This window comes from Aythya marila (assembly GCF_965140915.1).
Source record: "Aythya marila genome assembly, chromosome: 3".
NCBI lineage: Eukaryota > Metazoa > Chordata > Aves > Anseriformes > Anatidae > Aythya > Aythya marila.
Window position 1 is genome coordinate 91,561,762 of NC_139044.1, and position 19,658 is coordinate 91,581,419.

Genomic DNA, 19,658 nt, shown 5'->3' on the forward strand with positions numbered 1-19,658 from the left:
TAACTATGTATGTTTACAAACTATTGCTGTGAATCACATTAGCAACCTGTTTGAATAAACCTACTTACATGAATGCAAAGGAGCTTACAGCAGTGACAAGATTTATTTCTGTACCATTTAACAAAAGGGAAGAAATTGCTAAGTGGTCTGTAATGCTTCACTTCAATAGGCATGTGGCATTCTGCAGTAACTCGAAAACTGTTCCAGAAATGGTTCTGGAATAAGAACTTTTAGTTTTGAGTTGCCACTTGGCAGTTTCCCAAGTAAGCTGCAACCTGGAGATGAAATGCTGTTTTCTTTAAGGAAGAACATCCCAAAACACCAAACAATTCCATGCCTAAAGTCATCCTGCATTAGAACATAAAACACTACATTAGAACTAAGCAACTCTGTATAGATAAAGGTCAGGCCTGCACTGCAAAACAAGTTAAAATAAAAAGGGTTGGAAACAAATTCAAGAAGGATGACTTCCAAATTTTAATGAAACTTTTGTAGACCTATTGTCCAGGGGAACTTAAATTAGGCAGGTCTTTTTGGATGGGTTGAATAGAGGGGGAGGAGAAAAGAGGTGGGCAATGTCTGTGTTTACAATCATGCTGGAGGTGTCTTCCATCTCCAAAAGAAGCTTGCTCAGTGCTTCCTGGGGGATGTAGTCATGCCTTTCTTTCTTCTCTCTTAGAAGGGATTTAGACTGACCCAAAATGAAGCAGCTATGATACAACAGTAAAAACTTTTCTTCCCTACTGCTCGCTCACTTTTGCTTTAACAGAGTCCACGTTACTGTCTTCCCCACAGCAACCAGTGTACGGGAAAATTGAACAGCTACTCTCTGTTACACTTACACCCTCAGCAGGGGTTTGCTACATCACTGTAGCATCAAATCAGTAGGAAAAGCATGCAGATGAGCTGAAAGCTTTAATGCTTAACATCCATCTTATCTGGCACTTTTACAAGATATGTTTTGGAAGAGGGTAGTGATTGTCTGGCAGGTAAAGCCATGATAGCAATAAAACTACTTTGTTTTCAATCTACAGTTATGTCAGACGTGGCATTGTTTTCATGTCTTGGCTGAATAAGACTGCTAAAAAAAATTAAAGATTGTACAAAAGGTTATGAATTTTTGAATTTTCAGTTGTCTCATTAGTTTAATCCAGGTATGTTTGCTTACAAGATTGTAGCATTCTCCTGCAATTACCTGTGACTGAACTGGTTTTGTGTTAGATACAGTCTAGCACAAATTTTCATTATTTTTAAATGGTATTTCTAATTTGGTCCTTTCAAACTAATATATTATATTTTCACAGTGGCTGGCGTTAGGAAGTAAAGGTAGGATGTCTATATAGATACTTCTCTATTTTATGTTTTTGCTTTCTTCTATCCAAAAATCAGGCTAAAAATGAATATATCAGCAAAACTATAGAGAAACAGAAAATTATTCTGTTTTTTAAATCCTCGAAGGAAAATGTCAACAGATAGAAATGTCTTTTTCTAATTCCTGCTCTAATGCTAACTGAAGATTAATCTGCCTTATTTTATTAAAAAAAAAAAAAAAAAGCCCTTAAATATTCTTTTTGGTCTGATATATTTATTTTTTTTTATTCCACCAAACCCTAGAGTTAGTGATATGATTCCCAAAAGAAGCCATGATAAAGTACTTTCGTGTTAATATAATTGGGCAATGGAGCAGAAATTGGTTACATGTTTACGTTTTGTGGTTCTCATTCCTCTTAAGACCTCACTTTTTGAGGGAACAGAATTTAACATTATTTGTATTCAAATTGTTTCTAACCTTGCTCACCTACAGACATTGTCACTGGTTAATCTCAGGTTCTTACCATAGATATCAAAGCCATCTTTTTCAGAATAAGGTCATAACTCTAGGATTTGAATCCAAAGACCTTGGAATATCCCCCACCCCAAACTGAAGTCCAAGGGGCAACTGCAAGATGTTGGCCTAAACAAATGAAAATATTTCAAGAGGTTAGAAGGACTTCTTGATGAACTTGCTGTTTCTGTTTTTAGCATCCTCTTGCCAAAATACAGCATTTATTCTTATAATTCTGTTCTCTTCTCACAGAGGCTCCCTATACCAAAACTGTGGCACATAAACCCAACACAGCTCAGTGGATTTTACTGTCCAACCTCCTAATTAGTTCTGTATATGAGAGTGTAAGTTATGAAATTGCTTTTGAAATCCCATTTTCATATTTATTATTGCTATGTACTGACCTGTATCACTGTCTTTTCTTTTTAGACCTGCATCTAGAGGTCTAAATAATAACATAATCATAGGAAAATCTTACTAAAATTTGGTGTATAAACAATGTTGCATTATTTACACTGCATTATGTATATGAGCACATTAAATTTAGTGTGCTTAAAACATATAATATTGATCATCATTTATCTGGTGCCAACCATGTAAAAAATTTGTCTTCAGTGTTATCCAGATGAAAGATTCCTCTTCAACTGACTAAATATGACACACACTGAAAGTTTGAATATTTATCCAAATTAAACTTTTATAGCCAGTTACTCATCAAGTATCTCTCTGATCCTTTGGGACAGGAATGTTAGTTTATGTGTTCAAGCACCATTGCAGATAATAAAATTAAACTTAGCTGGCAGAAATAAAATTAGAGTAACTGAAAATACACTGGTATCTCATAAAGTAAAAAGATGGCCTTGAAATTTTGATAAACATACGAATTACAGGCATACAAATAAAATATGTACATGTCTAACTGAAACTCACTGTAAAACAACAGGAAATTAAGCTTTTGGGTCACACGCATTTAAGCAACCAAACAGTTTTCATTACATTGAGGACATAGAAAAATCTTGAGTTTCTAGAATCACTTGGATAGCTGCCTTTTTCTTCCCCCCCAAAGACCAATACTTTATTTCATTCACTCCTTTTACCAGCTCATTAGACTTCAATCAAAAATGTGAAAGCTTATGTTCATGTAGACCTTCTGTGATACTTTACAGAACAAATATATTAATGAGTGAACTTCAAAAGATTTGTACAAGTCCTTGCTTCATTAGGATTTGCTGTAATATGTGTCATTGTGACCTTAAATGCAGCCAGCTTTCTAACATCAAATCTAGTAATTCATTATGAGAACTCCAGTGTAAATTATGGTGTGATATTCAAAGCCCACCTTAGATTTTCTTCCTTTAATTGAGAAAGGTTGAAAAGCATACCTGAAGATACAAAGGAGCCTTATCTCCCTTCCAGATAGAACTTCTTTACAAAAAAAAAAAAAAAAAAAAAAAAGATAAAACTCAGGTGTTTTTGCAGTTAGATCATATTTCCAATCAAATATGTTGAACTTGAAGAAAATATTATGTAATAGTTTCCCAATTTCGTCTACTTTAAGTTCAGGAAAAGATTTAACATTTACACATCATTTTGAATGGAGATGGTAAAATACATAACCCTAATAAGGTACAAGTATCAATTAGGAACATTCTTTCTGTTTCAAAATTGAAGGCACTTAGAAACAAAATAAGTTTTGGAGGTGAAACTAAACAAGAAGAAAAAGACCTATGGAGAAGCTGTTCTCAGAAGTACTAAAAACAGTTACTGTGATGCTAATCTCATTTGTGGATTTGGACTAACAAAAAATAGGTTTTTTTTATTTTCAGTATGCTTGCAGATGTTACCATCACAAAATAACAGTAAAAGCACCAGGAAATAGATACTGAGGGATTTATTCATATTGACTGTTTTTTATACCTTCTCTCGTTTAGATAATATTTTCATTCCTTATTTTTTTCACAAAATCTTGTTGAACGGGATATGAATGAATGATTTTCCTTTTTTGTTTATCATGTCAATCTGTTCCATTTACTTTCTTCCCGCTACAGATGAACAAGAGTTGGCTGAAAATACCGACTTCTCATCTGAAAACCGATGCAGTAATAACTGCTGATTTATAGCAAGGGTATTGGCAAAAAAAAAAAAAAAAAAAAAAAAAAAAGTGATTCTTCTATTTTAAAACATGAGGTCTGAAGAAGAAAAATGAAATCCACAAAACAGAAATCTGAAGGTAGTTTCTTCTTCTTGTGACTCCCTGTTTCCCAAAGCATAGGAGCATCGAACTGCTTTATTATGATTTCCTTTTGTAAGACATGGAGCTAACTCTTGAACTGCTCAGTATTTAAAGAATGCTAAAACTATCAACATATCATTCCCCAATTTTGGGTGCCTCAAATAAAGTTGGCTGAGCCAGTAAAGATATAGAATTATTAGAGAGTGTCCAAAGGAGGGCAACAAAGATGGTGAAGGGTCTAGAGGGGAAGACTTATGAGGAGCAGCTGAGATCCCTTGTTTGTTCAGTGCAGAGCAGAGCAGGCTGAGGGGAGGCCTCATGGCAGCCTGCAGCTCCCTCATGAGGGGAGTGGAGGGGCAGGTGCTGAGCTCTGCTCTCTGGGGACAGCGACAGGACCCGAGGGAACGGCATGGAGCTGGGACAGGGGAGGGTCAGTCTGGGTGTGAGGGAAAGGTTCTGCACCCAGAGGGTGGTTGGGCACTGGGACAGGCTCCCCAGGGTCATGACCACTGGGTCATGGCACCGAGCCTGTCAAAGTTCAAGAAGCATTTGGACAATGCTCTCAGACAGAGGATCTGATTTTGGGGTATTCCTGTGTGGAGCCAGAAGTTGGACTCGATCCTTGTGGGTACTTTCCAACACAGGATATTCTATGAATTTATGAGTGTCTCATTTTTCTTCTGAAACAAAACCAAATCCATCTCTATATTGGTTTCATCTACACAGGTGGTACTTATTACAATGCAGCTGCGTAAAGAGAAGGTTAACTTGATCTCTAGGAACTAGATAATAGCAATCACTGTGTTTCAGATAACTATGGAATTATTAATTTCCTTTATATTAAATACCGTGCATAAATTTGTCTTCTGTCATGTATCTTTTTGGCAATGTGGAAAGCAGAACAAATAACTATAAACTCCAGATGGATCAGGCTGGTAGGTTAACTTCCTCAATATCCTGTCTCTGAGCAAGACTAGTCACAGACGTGTTGAAAGAGATACGAGAAACAAGGCGGCTGTGAGTTTTCCTGAAGAACAACAGCTTCCACCAATCTGAGATTAGGATTTCCTGAGCTGCAGGAAATATATTTGTTTATATGTACAGGTCTGTTTTCCCCTCTTTTTCTCATTTTTTCATCATTTACTTTTTATACTTTTGATCCACATACCATCTGTGGCCATAAATTGCCCAAGGTAACTATTCATTCTGAGTAAAGTTAATAATCATTTCCTTTTGTTTTTCAAGTCTGTGATCTGACAGTGTCATTAAGTACCCTTAGCTTTTATAGTACAAACCACCGAATTGTCATTTCTTATTCACATTTTCCTTTGCAAATTTTACGCACGTTCCATAGTCCTGATATGTTTCTCACTCTGGAAGTCATACTATCCTTTTGATCATCCTCACTTCTGTTCTGTGTTTCACTGTACCTTTTCAGAGGCCATCATCTGCTTTATTTTCCCAGATTTTTTTAAACTCTTTTTATCTAATATTCCTCCACCTGTATGGCATTTTCAATGAAAATGGAATGATGCCCTGCTCTTAAGGATTGCTTATTTGACCTGTTGTTTCTCAGTGCTTCCTCTGAGTCTTCATGATTAAATATACTCTCTTTTTGCTATTTGAAGCCCCTAGCAATCTGCAAAACAAGAGATTAAGTCAGTGATCTGAATTTAGATCCCCCAGTTGACAGCAAAGAGCATTATCAACAAGGCACCAGGCTGCCCTGATAAGGAAAAACTTGTGTGTGTTATTCCATAAGGATTTTTTGCCTTGTAATGTAGTTGAGTTTCCACAAAAAGAAGGCTTTTGCTGAAAGAATGAAAGTAGTGAAGGTGGGATTTATTTTGTTTCATATTTTATTGTGTGGAAACAGCTGAACTCGCCTAATCAATTATTTTTTAGATTCCTAAAGTTACGGTCATTGAGCCAATGATTATTGTATTTCTTTCTGTAGATGTGTGTGATGTTTTATGATATACCCAAGTCAGGTTTTTGTATGTACCAGACTTATCCCTAGGAATTATCTGAATCATATTTATTTCACTTTGATTCTCTTCGCACCATGACCATGAGATAAAAGAATGCATTACTATCAGGTAGTTAGTTATATTTGGTTCTCTGAGCTATTCTGTGAGCTTTAGATGGATAGAGCAAGCCATGTATTCATCAGCCCCCTGATATTGCTGCTAACCTGACTTCTTGCTGCAAATGCCTCTGGTTTTGGTAATGTGGAAAAGGTTTGCTGCACTGCTTGGCAAACAAATCATCTGTGCTTTTTCTATATTCCTTCAGCGATGTAAAAGAAGCAAAGAATCTATCAGTAAGTTTCCAATCTCTTGTAGGATGTTTACCACTGTAATTGGAAAATAGAAATCAGAAATTCAGAGTTTAAGCCCCTAACCATTCTGACATCTTGTTTAGTGCACTATCTAACATTTCAGCTCAGAACTACGATGTTAAGTAACTTGCTTTTGCCTAAAGAATATCCTCCAGCAAGCCATTTGCTTCTGATGCATGGTCATCAAGAGTATGGCTGGTTCATCTAACTTCAGATATTGCCTGTGTACATGTCTACAGCTAAGCTAGTGACCCTCAAGTCCTTTTAAGGTGAGTGGAGAGCAAGTGGTAGTTTTAGGTCATCATTCACCTGGCCTTTTTAGGTGTTTATTATAAGGCAGAATGAGTTCACATCCTAGGATTACACATTTTTCTGCCTTACCAGTGAGGACCAAGGACCTTCTGTGCAGTTATTTATCTTGTTGGTTGTAGACAACTTGGCCAAATGTTTGGTCATATTCCTCCTACCACAAGATGAATGAACTCTCTTCCTAAGGTTTTGTTGGCTGTTGTTTTTGTTTGTTCATTTGTTTCCTAATTAATATTCATTCTTACTATTAAAAACGTTGCTAATTTCTCATATGAATTTACTTAATGATGGCTGGTGCACTTGACTGTCTCTTACTATCTTCAAGATTAAAAAGACTTTTTTTTATTTGAATAGAATGCATTACTAAGACAAACTTGTCACACACACAGAAGTACAAATGGAAATTAAAGACAAGAGTGGAAATAGACTTATTCCAATTTCCTAGCAATGGAAAACAGTGTACATGTATTCTTCCCCGTACTCCTGTTTATTTCCTAACTAAAGCAAATTCAAATAGGATAATGACAGAAACTTGTTAAAGTCTTCCCAACTTTTTCTTGTTACACTATGTTATGAAAATTATAGTCAGTCCTCTGCCAGATAACCTATTTATTTCAGTAGAAAATTCAAACCTTCAGTTAAACTGTTAACACATCATTTTTAGCACTATATGCTATTCAGGGAATTCCAGAAACAGCTCTGTAGTCTGTTATGAATTTTTATAGGTATTGTATCTTGAATTATTCAGTCTCCTTTTTTTTTTTTTTTTACCTCTAAAATACTAGAAGATTTTTCATTTCTTCCAGTGTAACTGAGACCTGTAAAACCGTTGAGTTACTTGTACTTGATTTTGATTTCTACTTATGAAGTTCTTTTTTTATTTCTGTATTCATTTTCTTTAACATTGTATTATGTCACTTCCTGGTTATTAGTTATATATAAGTATCTAAAGATGAAGCTCAAACACACACAGTTTAGGTTTCAGACAGCTAGATAACCTAAAACACAGTTTGGGGAATAAAATTCATTAAACCATTTTCCTTATTGAAACACAGACATACACTGAATGTAAAAGAACCATGCATTTTTTGAGAAGTTGTACTGTATTAGTTTCATCACTATCCTCTGTTGGTACAGTGACACATTTGTCACTGTTTAGCTATAGTAACACCTTAAATGTAGGTCAAAGAATCGTAACACAATTCCTTTTCAGACTTTCTCGATACTCCAGAACTGCTGTGCTGGTGCTCTCACTATGCTCATCTGCTTTCCATGGGGCATGTGGCTGCTGAGTCCATATTGACCTGATTTTTTCCCTAATGCACTGATCTCCAAACTATTTTGAGCACACCTTTCAGGTATATGTATATTATTTTATTACTAAATTGCATACAAGAGCTACTGAAGTTATAATATTTTCTTTCCTGCACCCCTGTATTTTGTCTTGCACACCCCATGGGGTGTGTGCACCCCACTTTGGAAACAGCTGCCCCCGTGGAACAGTCCTTTGTGGTCATGGACAGGTGGTTATGTAGTGGCCCCAGAAGAGACTGTAGAGAAAATAAAGTAACTCTTTCTTCTTTCAGCCTGACATGAAATAAATGAAGCACAAAATGACTTAGTGCCAGCAGCCATCTTAAAATATGTGCATGTAAAATATGTAAAAGCAACTCGAAAACAGTGTAAAATGCTCTCCTGCAGTGGTAGAGCATGCACATTATAGCTGGCATCAGTCGTATGTCTATGATTAACCTATTATTGTTCAGCTTATGCCCTCTTTGGCTCTGTTGAAATGGAATGTTTCAGATTTGATTCCTCGTGCTGGGCAGGAACTTTTCCATGGTATCTTGTGCTTAAGAAGCCTTTGGTAGTTTCTTTGCTTCATTGTGCAACCTGTGGAGCTTGTATTCCTGCTTCTGACCTACATTGCAGATAATCAGTCTTGGTTTGTGTGAAGATGAAAGCAGGAGGAGGTATGCACACTTTAAAGAAAATCGGAAAGCTGCCTAGTTTTCTTCCACTTAGGGCCTTCATCCAAGGAGATGACTAATTCCTCTCCTCTCACCTCTTTGCTGACGTACACTCGCACTCTGCACCCTCCTAGTCCTGAATGGCTTTGTTGGCTATAGCCAACTACAGTTGAAATAACATTTTTCTCAGTTGTCTTCGCTGTTTAGTAGTGCAGGGAATTCTGCTTGCAGGGTGCTGGACTGCCTGGAAAGCTGTGTGTCTTTGCGGAAGGTCTGCCCTTTGAAGGGAACTATTCCAGCTAAAGGACAGATGCAGTCATCCTTACTTTCAAGACTGACAGAACATCCTGTCCTCCCTCCCCTCCTCTCTTTCCCCTTCAGGTTTCTTGATTAGAATGCCAACTATCATTTTTTATATAGCACTGCAGATGCATGTTATTGGTGTTTGGCTCCTTTTCCTTTTTACAGCCTTTTAAAGACATAATGTTAAAACTTCATGTTGTTGGAACCATTAATGATGGAAGAAAAAGTGTGTTTTTCTTGTTGCAAGCTTTAGATAGAGTTTATAGGGCATAAAAATACAACAGTAAGTGATTCATAAGTGGGGTTGCCAGAAATGTGCACACTCTTGTTTGTAGGACATAATCCACAACAGCATGTTCAGTAGCAGTACTAAATGAGTAAGCCCTTGATTCCTTGCTCTTCATTTCTGCTCTTTATGTGTTCTCTTACTTGTACCAGTACCAATATCTTGGGGATCCATGGTAAAACAGATCAGGGTAGTGATCCAGATTTTAAAAAAATCCCCTCCTGCTCAAGATTATTTTAATTTGGAGGACTTTCCTAATCTGATTAATTTCATGAGCACATGCAGTCATATTGACACAGCAAAAGAGGAAGCACGTTGGTGGGTGGTGGGAACAATTCTTGTGGAGAAGTAATCGCAAATTTAAATATTTTCGAAAGCTGCCTAACGAAAGACTCAGTAGGTTTATGTGCATGATATGTTAGTATATGGTATTACACTACACTAATGTTTCTGAAGGCACTGCACTTGAAAAATAAGAATTAACGTTTTCTGCACAAAGCCTCTCTGTGAAGGATCACAGAATTGTCAAAACGTTGACGTTGTAAGGGGCCTCTTGAAATCATCAAGTCCAACCTCCTGTTCAAGTGGAGTTATTGAGAGCAGGTTTCTCACAACCATGTCCAGCTGGGTTTTGAATTTTTCAAAGGAGGGAGAATTGACAACCACTCTGAGCAACCTGTTCCAGCACTTGACAACCCTCACAGTAAAAGAGTGTTTCCATGTGTTCAGACAGAATTTCCTGTTTTTTGATTTTGACCATCACATCTTGTCCTGTCAGTGAGCACTACTGAAAAGAGCTTGTCTTCCTCTTCTTCATCCCCTTCCATCAGGAATTTATACACATTGTTAAGATCCTCCTGAGCCTTCTCTTCTCCGGTTTCAGAAGACCCAGCGCTCTCAGCCAATCCTCATACAAGAAGAGCTTCAGTCACTTCATCATCTTTGTGGTCCTGTGCTGGATTAGCTATATATAATGCTGTTTTCCTTAAAAGTATAAACTTAGTTAGACAAGTAACTTTCTCCTAACCATATAGGTCTGCTTCTGACTTTTTATTCTTTGCAATGTCTTGGACCTTTCCCTCACACACCCAGGAAATTTTTTCATCCCATTGTTTATTCAATTTCTCCAAGAACCCTAATCTTTCCAGACCCACCTTTTAGGAACATAACTACTTCTTGCTTTCCTTCTGCTTTTCTTCCTGCTTTCTATTTTTTCTATTTGCTTTTTTTTTTTTTTTTCTATATGAATGCCTTTCAACTCATGCTTGTTTAACCAATGAGTTTCATTTTATTCTTTCTTCTTAAGTACAATGAAAAATGGCAGAGAACAAACTGTGAACACATTTGAGAAACAAACAAAAAATTAATATTCAGAATGAATGTCCTGGTTTTGGCCAGGATGGAGTAGCACATATCATGCTGTGTTTTGGATTTTTGATGAAATATTATTGATAATACACCAATATTTTAGTTGTTGCAGAGCAGTGCTTGCACAGAGCCAAGGAGTTTTCAGCTTCTGGTGCTGCCCTGCCAGCAAGGAGCCTGGGAGAGCACCAGGAGCTGGGAGGGGACCAAAGAGATGTCTCACACCATGTGGCATGTTCGGCAGTGAAAGCTGAGGGGAAAGAAAGAGAAGGGTGGACGTTTGGAGTGATGGAGTTACACTTCTCAAGTAACTGTTATGTGCTTGCTTGAAGCCTGCTTTCCTGGAAGTGGCTGAACACCTGCCTGCCGATGGGAAGCAGTGACTGAATTCCTTATTTTGCTTTGCTTGCACATGCAACTTTTATTAAACTTATTTACTTATTTAACTGTCTTTATCTCAACCCATGAGTTTTCTCATTTTTACCTTTCTAATTTTCTCCCATGTGCCACTATGGGGAGATTGAGTGAGCAGCTGTGTGATGCTTAGTGGTCTACTGTGGTTAAACAACAGCAGTGAATAAGAATAACCACAAGCTAATCATGCCTATCTGTAATCATCAATTACAAATCCATTGTATATTTCTAGTTAAATAAATTTTAAATTTCTTTACTGATATATTACCTTACTCAGACTGCTTATTCCTTGTTCATGTCCATGATGATGAATTTGAACAGTTTTCAAGGAGCATTGCCTGACTAGGATTCATAAGGCATCAGGAAGCCCCTCAGTCTAACCTCAGTTAAACTATTTTTTCTAGCTTGGATGGTATTTTTTTACGAGTATTTTCCTACAAAGAAAAAAAATAAACAAAAGTAATCAATACAATAGAAGTTGCTGATGTTAAGCCTTCATATTTAAAGTTTTCACTTGTGATTTCTATTTTTTTTCCACCAGTAGTCTAGTGGAAAAATGTATGTACTGCCCAACAGTACAGTCATCATAATTTCAAAAACGAAACATTAAAGTATCCTCAAAATTAAGAAAAACTGTATTTTCATCTACAATTATAAATCAAAAACACTTCACGGGTATGTTAGTGGACAATAATTCTGCATAGACACATCTGTAAAGATGAGAATGTTTGATACAAGCTTCTGAACTTTATTGCATCTTCTGACAGTGGTCCCTCCTATAATGGCCTTTTCAATTCTAATACACAGATGCTAGAACATCTTCCTCTTCTAGTCTTTTAACTCAGAAGTTTGAAATTAAATACATTTTTGCATGTACCTTGCAAATAATAGAGTTGATTACATTGTTCAAAGGTATTCAAAAGAATGGGTATTTTCAAATGTGCTTTGCTGATTGTGTCGCATTTTATTACTTTATTTTGTAGCAATTAATTGAAAAAAGCTTTTTTGTTATTCATTGCAGACACAGCCCTGTTTTTTCCATCCTTCACTGGAAATTCATATTTGGAACTTCCTTCTCTAACATCTGTAACGGAGATCAGGACTGCATCTGGGCAGGAAACAAGCAATCTGACGACTCTGTACTTGACAGTGAAGACAACTGCTCTAAGTGGCACTATTCTTTACAGTGAGTACCAATGATACTTGACGTTAAGTATCAGTTTTAGCTTCTTCAGGTCCTTAATAACTTTGGTGTAGATCAGCAGCAAAAATAATCATTAAAATGCAGTAGGAGCCTTTTGGTATTCTAATACACGATGTGTTATAAAATTTGAAGTGTAGTTCTTTGTGTTATTCTGGAAAGTTCTTTGATATATGACTCATTGAGCAAAGCACAACTGATAACTGAAAATGCTGCTTTCTGACAGGAAGGAGCACAGTAAGTGTTTGACTCCAGTAATACGTGTTAAAACTCTAAAATACAAATGTTGAAGTAATTTCGACCAATTTATTGCAGCGAAACAAGTTCTCCATACTTGGATTGAGTCTCACTTTTTGTTAAAATTGTGATTTTGATTCCAGTGCTTTTTTTGGATTGCAGAAGTACCATTAGTTCTGCTTATTTACTGTGATTTCACACTTTAGAGGATTGTTTTGTGGTCCCCGGAGAGTATACTTGCAGACTTAGAAGTATACTTGTTAATACTACATAACAATGTTGCTTCTTGCCTGTGTAATTCGTTTCTCAGTATACAGCATGAATTCACGAAACAGTATACTTTTCACAAGTCAGCAAGAAAAATAGGTTTCCCTTCCAGTTTAATAATTCATTATATATTTTAGCTTGTAACTTCTATCCAAAGGGAAAACCTAGAAAGTGAGATGGTGTCTTCCTGAAAAGTGAGCTCATTTCTTCATGAACACAGGAAGGGATAGAAAAATGTGTTTGCAGTCTTTCTGATAGATTTAATATTTCTCCACAAAGACAAAATCAGTAGAAGTATTCTCTCTTCAGCACAGTTTCTTTGGGTTAGTCTACATGAAGAAATCATGTTGATTTAATATATTTTTTCAAATTATTTTTTGTTATTTGTACGTTCATCTGGAAGTAATACACATGAATTCACCTGCACTATGTAAATATTTACAAGCCATGATTAGAATCTTTGTGGCATTATTTAATTATGCTTTTTGTTATTGTCTGTATAACACTTTCTTTAGATGTAAAACACTGTAGCCCCAAACCAGACATTTATGTTTACTGACTTTCAAAGTACCTCAAGTTGTTGCATGTTATAGCCAGGTTGTTGCTGCAGTTGCCTAAGATATGTGGCTACAAAACTTGCTAAGAGTCAAAGATAAATGGTGATGTGGCAGTTCTTTATGTTGAAGCGTTTTACAGTTTTTAATTATTTCAACTTGAAGAGGAGTAATTCATCCTTTAAGAAGCATTCAAGGAAGGTCACTGGAAGTACTTTGAATGTTTTTGTTATTTAATGATTTTGTTTGGCTCATCACTGCAAAACTTCAAGCCAAAGTTAAAATAAAGTTTGCTATCTACACATAAACCCTAATGAGTAAGCATGTATATTAAAAAAAAAAAAAAAATCCAATCTGGAAGCTTCTCTGCTAATCCTAGGAGGAAGTGAAGTTTGAAAACCCAGATAAGTGTACTGTGCTCCTACAGTCAGAATGTAATTTTCTTCTACCACTGCTTGTTGGAAAATGTTTTGATCCGAAAGCAGCAAATGTATGGATTTGGGGACAAATTGTGGTTGGAGTAGCTTTGAAACAAAATTTTCAATGATGAATGCTGTTTGCCTAGTTTACAATGCAAATATTTAAAACATAGTAAATTTGCTTATCTTTGCAAGCATCAAATGTTGTGCAAAATTTATAACTGAAAATGAAATTCCAACTCTTTCAGTATCTATGTTTTCCTGTAATTAAAATCTGGTAGATATTTGCTTTTCTGTTGCATTTCATGTGGAAATTACGCAAAGATGAACAGTATATCCTCTTATTTTTTCTTTTCATCCAGCTGCACAAAGCAGAGCTACAACCAAAGCTTTGGTGATTAGTTGGTTTTCCACACTTTTTTTTTACAGCAATCATTTAAAACAGAAGTGGTGTGAAAATTCTGAGCATATTAAACTTGTTATTTTTTTTGAGATTTCTCTGCTTTTTTTTTTTTTTTTTTTTCTTAAGGTTTCTCCAATTGTCAGGTGAGAACTAGCATGCCCTTGGAATTAGTGAGCTCCCTTAGAAGAGTGAGAAGAGTGCTGAGACTCAAAGGTGTTAATTTCAGCTTTCACTCTATGATATGGTCTGTGGAATTTCTCTTTTGTTGTTTGCAACATTTCAAATCATTTTGAAAAACCTAGAAATTGTCACATTTTGCACGTCTAGTTCTGACCAGCTGGTATGATAAGGCACAGAAGTATCTGCAGACACTTCATATACTTCAAGTGCAGATGAATACTTTGAATAGACATTGTTTGGACAGTTAAATATCTTTCTTAGCAATTTGGCATGAAACCTCAGGATTATGTACTGAGAGTTTGGGTGCAGCTGAAATGATGCTAGGGAAGGAAGAGAAGGTTTGGAGACTTTCTTTGTATTTTGAGGCCACCATGGGCATAATTGATAGCTGTATTACACTCCTTAATTTTGTTCTCTGTAAGCCAGTATATCTCCTTCTACCATTGTTTTTATCCAAAAAAATACCCTGATTTAACAAAAGCAAAATTTCATTATGCCTAATTCAGCTATAAAGGTACAAATACTCGATAAATGTAGGACCATTTAGTGTTTTTTTTGTAGTTAATAAATGAAAAATTGAACAAAGGAAAATGCTGAATTAAGTGAACGGAGTGATAATTTAACACATTCAAAATCAAACCAAATATATTTAAGATGATGCTGCTCCAAAGTAAATTTTGTAGTCTATCTCAGATTATGTGCTTATAGCTGAAACATTTTCAGCTTTTGAATATCAGAGAAAGTATTAATGTTCCTAAATTTCATTAAAGCAGACAAAAGTTACTTTCATGTGTACAAACACTAAACAAATTCTTTCATTACCACAAGAGGAAATAATGTGCTGTTTTTTTTCTCCCTCTAAATTGGAAGTTTGAAAGCTAGTAGCATATCATGAAACTTAGAACCAATTGGACAACACAGAAAATCTCAGAAGGAATGCTGACAAAGAAAAAAAAAAAAAAGTATTTTTAAAGTACTAACCAAAGAGACTCTCTAGCTTTTCAGTTTTCTAACTCTGCAGAAGTAGCAGGTGTACCTTTAGGCCAAAAATCTTTTATTTTAAAGAAAAGACAAGTAGTATCAGGAAGAAGAATAAAACTTTGAGATTTTTGTTGCAGCAAGGTGTGTATCATAAATCTAAGCTCATAAAACTGTTTAACCAGTTTAATATTATCAAACTGAAAACATTAATTGTGTTTTTAGAGGAAAAAGTAACACATACTGTGCACCTCATAATTTATATCTCTTTGTTAATATAATGCAAGACTCCAAGGAAAATCTGAGGAAGTGTCAGTGATGGAGTTTTACTCTTACCACAGTTCCTTCTTACCACAAAAGTCCTCCCACAGATTTCAATGGAAATTGCTGTTTCACCAAGAAATAGCTTGGTGAACCACAGAACTGTAGGTTTTCTAGGATAAAAAAGCTTTGAATCTGTGTCAGATGGTCTTGCATGGAACACTCCCACCATAGTTATTCTAGATATTTTTCCTTCTGTATACCAGCCTTAGTTTTGCCCTTCTTATATGGTTCCAGACCGTGTCAACTACATTCAGCCCATGCACATTTTTGTCCAGCATTTATTCAATTTACCGTTCTGATGCTTCAGTAAGTATATTGAATATACATTCAATATTATATTGAATATATGTATTATATATTTCATTGAACATATATTCAATCTTATATTCAATAAATGCTTACTGTTCAATACTTCAACTTTTCCAGTAACATATGTCACTGTAAACACATTTGTTTGTGACTGCATGGAAATACGATGTCATATCTATGGTGGATGGAATGGCCTTAGAGGTTTTCATCAGCTTATAAAAATGTCATCCTTTTGTCATAGAATCATAGAATAGCCTTGGTTGGAAGGGACCTCAAAGAGCATCTAGTTCCAAGCCTCCTGCCATTGGCAGGGATGCCACCCACCAGATCATGTTGCTCAGGGCTTCATGTAACCTGGTCTTGAACACCTCCAGGGATGGGGCGTCTGCAGCCTCTCTGGGCAACCTGTTCCTGTGCCTCACCACCCTCCAGGAGAAGAATTTCCTCATAAACACTAATCAAAATCTCCCTTCTTTTAGTTCATTCCCCCTTGTCCTGTCATTATCTGACTGAGCAAAGAGTCACTCTCTATCTGTTTTATAAGCTCCCTTTAAACAAGGGGCTGAGAAGCCACAATGAGGTCCCCCTTTTCTTCTCCAGGCTGGACAGACCCAGCTCTCTTAACCTTTCTTCACAGGAGAGGTGCTCCAGTCCTCTAATCATCTTTGTAGCCCTCTTCAGGACCCATTCTAACAGACCCACATCCTTCCTGTGCTGGGGGCCCCAGACCAGACTAGATGCAGTGCTTCAAGTAGAGGAGCACAATCACCTCCCTCGCCCTGCTGGCCACTCCTCTTTTAATGCAGCCTTTTTAATGCACAGTTGGCCTTCTGGGCTGCAAGCACGCACTGCTGGATCATGTCAAGCTCTTCATCCACCAGAATCCTCAGTGTCCTTCTCTGCACAGGGTCCAGGTGAAACACCTTGCACTTAGACTTGTTGAACCTCATTAGGTTTATGTGGGCCCAATTCTCATTTTTTTCCAGGTCCCTTTGGATGGCCTCCCTTCCTTCTGTCATATCAACTGCACCACTCAGCTTAGTGTCATCTGCAACCTTGCATTCCAGTTTTACCTTCCAGATCCTTGCAATAAAAAATAAACTAAAAATGGCTATAATTTCAGACAGTTGAAACATTTTATCTGATTTTGGTTATCTGACTTGAATTATTAGTCTTAAGATAGAAGATATTTTCTAGATAGTGTACTCATCATGGGTCTAACCTCATAGCTGTTCAGCTATCAGTTCATACTTCCCTTGTTAAATTGTTAATAGAGTATTTATTAGGTGTTTACAAAGATTCTTTTATAACAGTATTTGGCCACTTAACATTCTTTAGAACTGGAAAGATAAAGTAGTATGAGTGGAGGACCATGCATTTCCTTGCTTTCCACTTACACACATCTGAGACCTCCATGCCCTGTGTCGCAGCTGCCTTCTTTTCCCTTCACACACCCAGAGGAAAGGAGGGAGGGTCAGGATGCAATGACTTCATTCTCACTGACAGAGTTGGGATAGCTCCAGGAACTCGGGCATATTCTTACGTGATTTCTAACAGTTTTCTTACTTGCTTTTTTCTATTGGCTTGCAGTAACTTTCATTCCAGTTCCCCTTGTTATTCCTAAAACAGAGCTTTACCTGTCCTGCAAGATTCTACTCTTTCAGTGGCCATAAAGCTTTCTTCTAAGATTCGGTTTTGCTAAGATTAAAAAAAATCTGGATCTCCTTCTGGCTGTTGAACCAAACACATAAAGCAGGAGAAGCCTACATATTCTGTAGAACTCTGGCACTGTATTTAATGTTAATTATATCTTTGCCTTACATTTAAACTGTCTTCCTCCTCTTTTCTAAGGCATCTTTCCCCTTGTCACCAGTGTCTTTCCTTTGGTTTTGCTTTTCCTTTTTTTGTTCTATGTTTCTCTGGTAATCTGTGTCCTTATCAGTATCCTTATTGAGTTTTGCTTGAATGTAAAACACGATATTATATTCATGTGTAAAATAAATATCTCTCAATTTTTTATTTTTTATTTTTTTGTGTGTGTGTATTAACGCTCTATGTATTTGTATAGGAAAAATTGATCCTGTATAGGTTATCCAGAGCTTTGTAATCTATTATTTCTTTGTGCAGGCACCAAGATCTTCTGTAGTTCTGTCAGATAAACATAATACCTTTCATGAGTTCATATGCTCCCTCTGTTCTTCCTTCATCCCTGTTCTTTGCTCCTTGCTCCATCTTTCTTCTTCCTTTCTGACAGCTTCAAAAGAGAAGCTGCTGTTGTCAGCTGTGCTCCTTCAGAAGCAGTACAACTCCTGCTTCTGCTGCTGCTTTTTTGAAGCTGTGCTCCCATCAAATAGCTGAGAAATGAACTACCAGCAGAAAGTCCTCTTGAGGCTAGTGCACTCACTGGATACAAGAAAAAAAATATAAAAGGGGTTAACATTTCTGACATTTCCATATTGTTAATATACTGGTGTTAGTAGTAGCTCCATAATTATGACATTTCACACATTCATTAGGCAAAAATCCTCTTTGACAAAAGCATTTATAAAAACAGGAAGAAAATCACAGTAATCTACTTGTTTCAGGTTTATTGTACTAGAAAATAATTATACCTTTTTTTTTTTTTTTTACTTAGTCCACTTTTAGATCATTCATTTTACAGACACACCTGATTTTACTAGGTGGTGATAAGTTTAAGTTCAGACCTATTTCTCCATCAGGTAATTAGTAAAAAATTTAATTTAAAAAAATAAAACCTTTTTAATAATGATGATTTCCTTAATTATTATTTTTTTAATAATAAAGCATGTATTTAATGACATACAGAGGACCTAAAAATATTGCAGGTCTCTTTGCAGTTACCTTATCTTTCCATTATTGGCAGGGTGGGTGGAGATTTCTCTTTAAATGTGTCAGGACAGCAAGTTTAATAATATATAGAATTGTTACATTTGTGCCAATAAAGATTAACCATCATTTGAGAAATATTTCTTTATTGGATACACTGCATTCTTGCAACTTCTTACTATATTCTTCATTGATTTTGTTTGCGTGATTTAATTTCATCAACAAGTCAAAGCAAATTGTGATATTTAACCATAACGGGAAATAAATGGCAAATGGTCATAAAATAAGCCTGATACAGTTATAAAGTTTTATTTCATCATTTTCACTTCTAACAGAGTCAGCATAATGCTTTTCTCAATCCCTTCAAAGGCACATTGTTTGTTTTCTAGTATATATGGTATTCTGACAGTTGGATTTGAGATATCACATCCCATGGTTATAGCATTCCTTAAGGACACCAACTCCCTTTTCATAAGTTGTGCTCATAAATTATGTTCCTGTGCTCTCAAAAGCTGATTTCTCCAGCTCTACCCATATTCTACTTATCCTCCTAGAAGTAAAGATGGGCCTTGAAGGCAGCTAAGTCATGGTCTAATTATCTGTTACTTCAGCCTGGCATTCTCAAGCAGAGTATTTTGTGGCATCCCTCCTCTGTGTCAAAATATACTTTCACCTAATAAAGCATCCTCCCATAGTTTATTGGAATTTTAAATTTCTTCTCTAGATAGGCAACCATTTGAGACCAGTGGCCACTCACTTGCCACTGTAGTGACGTATGAAAACAGCCTTGTAGTTTGCAGTTTCCTGTGAACGAATGTTTGCTGAGATCTGGTTTCTTTGACCCAATCCTCTCATGTAATTTTTACTAACATCAGGATGAGTAAATCCTACTG

General features: G+C 36.3%; 1 protein-coding gene across 1 annotated transcript in view; it reads left to right on the forward strand.

Annotated features, from left to right (window-relative positions):
* The window catches only part of EYS (eyes shut homolog), a gene marked incomplete at its 5' end in the record, with an annotated part of 718,160 nt that overhangs the window by 547,501 nt on the left and 151,001 nt on the right, over positions 1–19,658 (forward strand). The window contains one exon of the mRNA XM_082756672.1: positions 12,068–12,236. Within this exon, the coding sequence (XP_082612798.1) occupies positions 12,068–12,236 (169 nt within the window). The remainder of the gene's footprint in view (positions 1–12,067; positions 12,237–19,658) is intronic.